This window comes from Montipora capricornis, chromosome 5, assembly GCF_036669925.1.
Source record: "Montipora capricornis isolate CH-2021 chromosome 5, ASM3666992v2, whole genome shotgun sequence".
In the NCBI taxonomy this organism is placed as follows: domain Eukaryota; kingdom Metazoa; phylum Cnidaria; class Anthozoa; order Scleractinia; family Acroporidae; genus Montipora; species Montipora capricornis.
Genome location: NC_090887.1, coordinates 12,883,460 through 12,890,959, shown reverse-complemented (window position 1 = coordinate 12,890,959; position 7,500 = coordinate 12,883,460). Strand labels below are relative to the sequence as shown.

Here is a 7,500-nt window from a genome sequence, read left to right as displayed (position 1 = left end):
TCAACTTTGCTCTTGAGATTCTCAATTTCCCATGGATATTTCCTCAATTTGATATACTGCAGATAGTTAACTATGAAATTTCCTTTTATTATAAAATAGACTGTGTTTGAAAAGTGAAAACTATTTCAAACGGTTGATGAACTATTGCTCAGTTGTAATTGTGGACTTTTCGTACCAGCTTTCGCAAAACTCTGCAAGATTCCATTCAAATCTCGGAAGCTCCAAAGAGGAATTCAGATGTTCATTTCAGTCTCGTGGAGTTGGTCACACATGACATAGCTCGACTTTAACATGACTAACATTAATTTTTTTTCCTATCAAATAACAGCAATCAATCTGTGCACAATTTCTTGTTTGTTGCTTTTTCTAGTGCACGTTTGTTTGTTGATCAGTAAATACTTCATCCGGTTATGCAAGTTATCAGAGTATAATTTTATAATTTTATTAACCCTATGACTCCTAGGAGTGAGGCTTAATAGATTTTTCTCTGTGTAATGCCATATGATATTCCTCGTCAATAGGAGGTACGTTTAAGGAGTCAATAGGTTTAACCAGAGACACCAAGAAAGAAGTGGAAACTTTACATGTAATACCTTTTTGGCCATATCATATAAATTAAATATACATGTCTTACTCTCTAACAACACACTGGATGTAAAACTTTATTTGCTTATAAAAGCAAATAAATGAACTGAACTTAATGTTGAATGCAAAAATCGAGGGAAACAAGCAAAAGATTACCAGTATGAATGGATGAAAAATATTTTGATCTTTTTGTGGTAGTGCAATGTATAAGTGCACTACACACTACGTGACCGGGTTGTAAGAGTGTAAGTAAGAGTATCTGTGGTGCCAATAGGCCTGCAACGCGTGCATAAAACACGAAAATAAACATGTCTGTTGGAAGCGTGCTCGAGTTTCAACAAATTGAGCCCCAAAATCAGCAAAAAATTGTGCCGCTGATGAATAATAAAGCAGCTGCTATTTACAAAATGATGGAATTACCTGGTGATAAATAACCTCATCTGGGAGAGCAAATTTTTAACTTTGCAAAAAAAAAATTGTCAACCTCAAAAGTTGGGCGATTGTGATCTTTGTGTTGAATTCGCACACATCTTGTCAAACTTCAAAGGAAAAAAAACAAACAAAAACAAAAACCCGGTATCTTGCCATCATTTGACACAGATGAATCATAATTTTTTTTTCGTGAGTAAACACGCAAGGTCACTTGATCACGGTGCCTACTGAATTCAATGTGACTTTCAATTTTGCGATTTACTTATGCATACAAAAGTACAATAAAAAAAATTGAATGTAGCAAAAATCTCCCAAAATGTTTTCTGCTGATGTTAACTTTTAATGTTCGCAGTTCAAAATTTATATTGTTTTCATATCGGAAATTTTGTAGCTGATGGCAAAATATTTTATTCTTGATCGACCATCCTGAGAACTTCCTTCTGCTCTTCCAAAAAACTGTGTATCAATATTATAATTTTATTTACTTTTGCATCAATATTAATAATTGTTTTGCATAAAGCAGGCTAATAAAATCTGTACCTTCCTTAGATCGCATTTTTGAGCGTTAAAATAGAATGTTTCAATCTGTTACAAAGTGGTATATTTTTTAAGTCACCCATCCAGATACTTACCCTGCTGGAGAGGGACTAACTTCAGAGACCTTTTGTATTACAAAGCTGTCAGATCCTCAAAAACCAACATTTGACTTGATTTACTTCCATTGTTAATTTCAGTTTACAGTGTCCCCAATTAGCGCTCCAGCGCTAGAACGACTAGACACTTAAATAAAGTTCCTTTCCTTTCCTTTCCTTTCAGAGTGCACACTTAAACTTGTGGTGAAAAAGAAGTTGCGAGGGACCTTGAAAATGATCATCACACCAGCCTCAAAGCCAATGTTTCTCGATTCCCTTTTATTTTCTTCAATCTTTCTGGGTTTAGTATTTTGCTAGTAATCACATGTCTTCTCAGGGGGCTATTTACCTAAGACATCTACCATGGCACTATAATGATATACGGTACCAAGATGAAAACAATTATTGTGTACTATTAGAGCTATATATTACGCAAAGACAACTTGAATTTACTGGAAGACAAAACCCAGCTCAGTTGACAGTAATGGAATAAAGCGCTGTGTTACTGTTACTGCACTACCACACCTATGCAATGCGTGCCTATTTTTTCATCTATTTACTCGTATTTTTGCACCCACTTTGTGACAGTTATTTGCAGAAGTTAGACACAGTAAGCTGATAAAATAATCAAGATAAAGCATACAGAAATGTAGTCACTTACATGTACAGGACAATGTTTATGACTACATCACTTTGATATTGAAATCATAACAATTTCCAACCACAACTTACGATATCTTCTTTGGTAATGTCTGCTCCTTTCTTCAAAAGTGCACTAACAGCTTCAAAGTTTCCTTTTTCCGCTGCAAGCTGTATTGGTGTATGCTTGAACTAAAATATAACAATGGACAAGGGCATAACAATTCAAGAGTTGGAGAGAATAATCATACAATGTACCTTTCAAACACTTCATACCTTTAAGTGAATTAATCTTCTCCTGACTTCTGTGGTGGTGCATTGGTGTAATGGGGTGTAATTAAATTTTCAGTCTTGATAATTATTGGATTTCTAATGTTGCACGACCTGTGTAGTACTAGTGCACAAAAATAATGACTATGTTTATCTGGTTGTGTTGATGACTGTCTTGTTCAGCAGAAAGCACACCTAAAATCCCCTCTTCCCTACGCAATGCTAAACATTATTGCACTTTAACCTTTTCACTGCCGAGGGCTTCCCCATTGACAAGTAAAATCGTCTGGCGTTAGAGTAAAATTATCTGTAAGATTAGTGTCAATTGGCATTTTTGGCAGTGAAAGGGTTAAAGGAGCATCAACATTCATTTGGGGAAGGGGGAGGAGGGAATTTTTTCATTTTTTATAGATATTATAAGTAATATTATTATTATTATTGTATATTATAGTGACATGACTGTATTCTTATTTTTGGAATTTTAGACTCTGGCTCCTGCCTCATGGTGTTGCCATTTTTTGACATCTTTATTTATTATTATATATCTATACATATTGATGATTTCATTTTGTAAAGTGCTTCGAATACTTCATATTGCACTGTATAAATCTATTATTTGTTTAAAATCACAGTTATGTTGTTGTTGCCCTGGTATGTCCTGGGCAAGCAGCAACAAGCTGCCTTAGCTTTCCAGGACCCTTTGTAGAATTCTTGCAGAACCAAGCAGAACAGTTTTCTGCATCATTACTGGTTTCAGCCCTACATGGATATCGGCCAAATATCCCTCAATTATTATTATTATTATTATTATTATTATTATTATTATTATTATTATTATTGTTATGTAAGCTAGTAACATCTTGTATACTGTCTGCAGAGGTTTTTTCAGGGATTGTAGATCGGGGAAGTGGCACAGATTAATTGCACTTATGTCCAGAAATGCACTAAATGAAATGCACACCCAACTCTAAGCCAACTGCTACCTACCGTATTTACCCGCGGATAGGCCGCACTTTTTTCCCGGAAAAATGGGACCGAAATTAGGGATGCGGCCTATACGTGGGTACAAGCGTTTTGATACCTCATTAATATGCAAGAGATCTCACGGTCATACACTAAATTGGCGTTTTAATGTTCGCTTTCAATTGTTACTAACTTACAACACATACAACTAAACACTGAACCTTTGTTTTTGTTAACAAAATGTCCTTTAGCGTGAAATTGGTAAGTTTTCACACCTATTGTTTTTCATCTTCCATTGAATTATACCGCTTGTAAAAATCCGTTCTAAAGAAAAATTGATATCTCAGGATCTACTGACTCTAAGAAATCGCTTGAAATGGGAAAATACTCTCTACCTCAAGGCAGTGCTTGCTAGGAATATTTTACTGATGCGCCGAATGTTCTGGTGTTTTAAAATTCTGTCCGTGAATGTTTGAACACTCGTGCCGACAATCACCTCTTGTTAATTATGCGGCGGCAGCGGCGCCATGAAATGAACATTTCGGCATCAGTTTTTGTGTGTGAATTACTTTTAAGCCTGCTATGTCACATTTTAATTCTTTTGTTTTGAGTTTATTATTCCAGTTAGTGAATAATATTTTATTTTCAACTAAACAAAGAAAATTAGCAAAGTAAGAAAGTAATGTTATATGCGTGATAAAAGATTTTGATTACCAACGATATTTGTTGATATGTTTGCAATTTGCATTGGTTTTCATCGAGAGCATTTAAGTTTATTAGGCAATTAAAGCGGGATCAAAAAGGCAATATACAGTTTTTAGGAACAGTTTCATTAATTAATGACTTTTGTATTTTTTCCCTACTTACGGTTTTAAAACTACCGGAAGATTTAAAAATTATCACATTTATACCCGCACCTTCCTATAACCCGCACCAAGAACTGTTTGCGGGAATATTAATACATTACCCGCAGGTAATCGCCCGGAAATTTACGGTAGCTGTTGTTGATTTCAAACTTCGCTTTATTTATCCCGGTACTCGCTCACCATTTTTTTTTCCCATGAAAACCATTGAAAGTTTGGGGTGCGGCCTACACGCGGGTGCGGCCTATCCGCGGGTAAATACAATATTTCCAGCAATAAGATAAGCGTAAAGGTTAGCGTTATTTTTGGCTTAGGGTAAATGCAGCTCTGTTTATCCTTACATGAGGTGCTGCAATCGAGGGACACAGTGACTGTGAGTTGTTAAAATTGTCTGATTGCTAAATGTACCAATTTCCAACAATAAGATACATGCAAGGGTAAAGGTCAACGTTATTTTTAGCTTAGGGACGCTTTGTGATGTTAATATTATTGTCTGTATTCCGAGACATGAGTGATGTTGTTAACTTGGGGAGAAGGGCAAGGGGACACTTTGTGACACTTATTGAAATCTGTGTACTTCTAATGAGGGGCATTTTTGGACATACATGTATCTGCAGACTTGTATGTGTCTTATTTTAGAATTGATTCATTTGCTTTAAGCTTTTGGACTGACATTTTGTCTTGGTGAAAAAAAAGAACTGGTAGCCCATTAAATCTCCATCACTGTGCTACAGTAGATTCATTTCCAAGAGGATGACTTCCAGTACTGTATGGACAGCAAAATAAAAAGATGGTTGAAGACAGACGAGATTCGCTTACAGGAACAGACATAAGCATTGATTTAATTCCCTTGTGAGACCTTCCTTATCCTCTTGTTCTTTCCTGTACATGTAATCTTGCAGCCACTACACATCTGCGAATGGTTCTTCCATGTAGGGTGCCATATACACACCTGTAGTTCTGGGTGTCAGTCCTAGCACTGGTTGACTCGTCGAGACAGCAACTCGTCACCTCGACTTCCTTTTTTAAAATCCTCAGTTTATTCACTTCCGGATTCAGAGGCACTTTCCTCAATGATAGACATAGACATGATTGATTTTTTGTTTGTTGAAAATGACCAAAATGATTGCAGAGCAATACCTTGGCATTGATCAGTAAGAAAACATAGGACTCTGAAGGGGTGTACCAAATAAAAGTAGGATTTTAAAAGTCGTAGAAACGTTGCCTCTTGTTCGAATCCAAAAATTCTTTTGCCAAAATTCATTTTTTAATATGGACTTTCAAATAGGAAAATAATTTCTTTTACGTTATGGGCACTTTAACAGGTTTTGGACTAACCCTGCATTGAGCAACTCAGATTGGTATTGACAACATACTCAGCACAAGCACTCCAGCTCGATTGTATGGGTTTGCTTCACTAAGGACAGACTTTGCTCTCACTTTATTTTGACCTAAATGTGTTTGAATACTAGTAACTCACCGCATCAATTGCGTTAATATTGATGTCCTTGTGGTTCAGAAGCAATTGAATTATTGGGATACTGTTTTCTTGTTCAACTGCTACATGAAGAGGACTGCGTTTATGCTAAAAAAAAATTACATGTTAATGCATTCTGACCATCAATCTTCTCAGAGGTCTTCTGTCAAGTGATTAGTAGCAGTGGACTGATAAACTCTTTAAGTTAAGCTCCCAGATTAAAGAGTCTGATCTCACTTTTCCATAGAATTGCTTATTAAAGTGCACCTGTGATCAAAAAATCAATTCTTATTTTTCTTTAGATTTCAAAACTATAATGTTAACTAAACACTACATGTATGTAACCAAAGTTTTATAAGCCTTGATTTTCAAAAGACAACTGTTTATTTTAACTGGAATTTTCCTGTTTAGTAGTCCGCCATTACTACCGGTAACTTTAAGTTCTCGAGGGAGCTGGATCGAGGAGAATATGACGTCAAAGGCTCACTAGTTTAAGAATGCTATGCGTGTGTACGCCGCAGAATTAACATGCAGCACAGGAGTCTTGGGCTTTCAGACTTTTAAACTGTCGGCTCGCGTTTTGCATAATTATTTAATAAGCTGTATTCACACGCTGAAATTTAGTGAGCCTTTGATGTCAATTTTCCCTGGATCCAACCCTCTGAGGTCCAATCGGTCAGTTTTGAACGTGAGTAATGGCGGACCGTGAAATCCAAAACTTATACTCAAAGTAAACGGCCTTTGGATAAAAATCAAAGCTCAAAATTTTGCCAGTCAGGTGTTAACCCTTTGACACCCAAACCAGCCTGAATCGGATAGACTGTCCAATGTCAGACAATTTTTCTCATCACTGGGGAACCCCTGGGAGTCAATGGGTTAAGCAAACACACTTTCAAAATCTGAAGTATAAAAAGAAAATGATTATTTTTGATCACAGGGGCACTTTAAGACTTCCAATAATAGGATGTTTGTACCAAAATCATCCCCCATACAAATTATTTTGGCTTAACTAGAGTGAATGTATATGTATGCAAAGGTTATGAGATAGAGTAAATTACTCTAAAATTGAGGACAAAATGGGAAGGTCAACAACTTTGTTTTAGAGGAAACAAAGAAAATGTCATTAAAACATAAAAATTATGCCTTAATTTGGAAAAAAATAATAAGTCTTCCTATGCAGCCTCAAAGCCTTACTAGTCATAAATCATACAAATAAACTACCATGAAAGTGAAATTTTCGGTTTATGCTGCTCTTAGGAATAGCTGTTTTCAATAATTACATGCCACAGGACATGTCATAAACATGCGCAGCTTGCACTTTTATCAGCAAAACCACTTTTAACTACTCACAGAAGTGCAGAATACTGAAGTTGTGAATTTACGTACTTTAATATTGCAAGTGAGTGCTTACTAAGTTCTAGGATCAAGGATCAACATGCATGATAAACTTACCTCATCTACGGCATTGACATCACTTCCTTTTTCTATTAACAGTCTAACAATTTTCTCTTCCCCTTTCATCACTGCTAGGTGAAGTGCTGTTAATGCTCCCTACAAAAAAAAAATATTTTGATGATCTTAGCATTATCTCATCTCCAAGAGGCATGATCACAAAGCGATTTTGATTTTGATTTCAATA

General features: G+C 35.9%; 1 protein-coding gene across 6 annotated transcripts in view; it reads right to left on the bottom strand.

Moving 5' to 3' along the window:
- The window catches only part of LOC138049531 (uncharacterized), a 161,863-nt gene that overhangs the window by 49,876 nt on the left and 104,487 nt on the right, over positions 1-7,500 (bottom strand). For all 6 annotated transcript variants that reach the window (XM_068895845.1, XM_068895842.1, XM_068895846.1 and 3 more), the window contains 3 exons: positions 7,314-7,412; positions 5,865-5,969; positions 2,382-2,480 (listed from right to left, as the gene is read on the bottom strand). In XM_068895845.1, the coding sequence (XP_068751946.1) occupies positions 2,382-2,480; positions 5,865-5,969; positions 7,314-7,412 (303 nt within the window). The remainder of the gene's footprint in view (positions 1-2,381; positions 2,481-5,864; positions 5,970-7,313; positions 7,413-7,500) is intronic.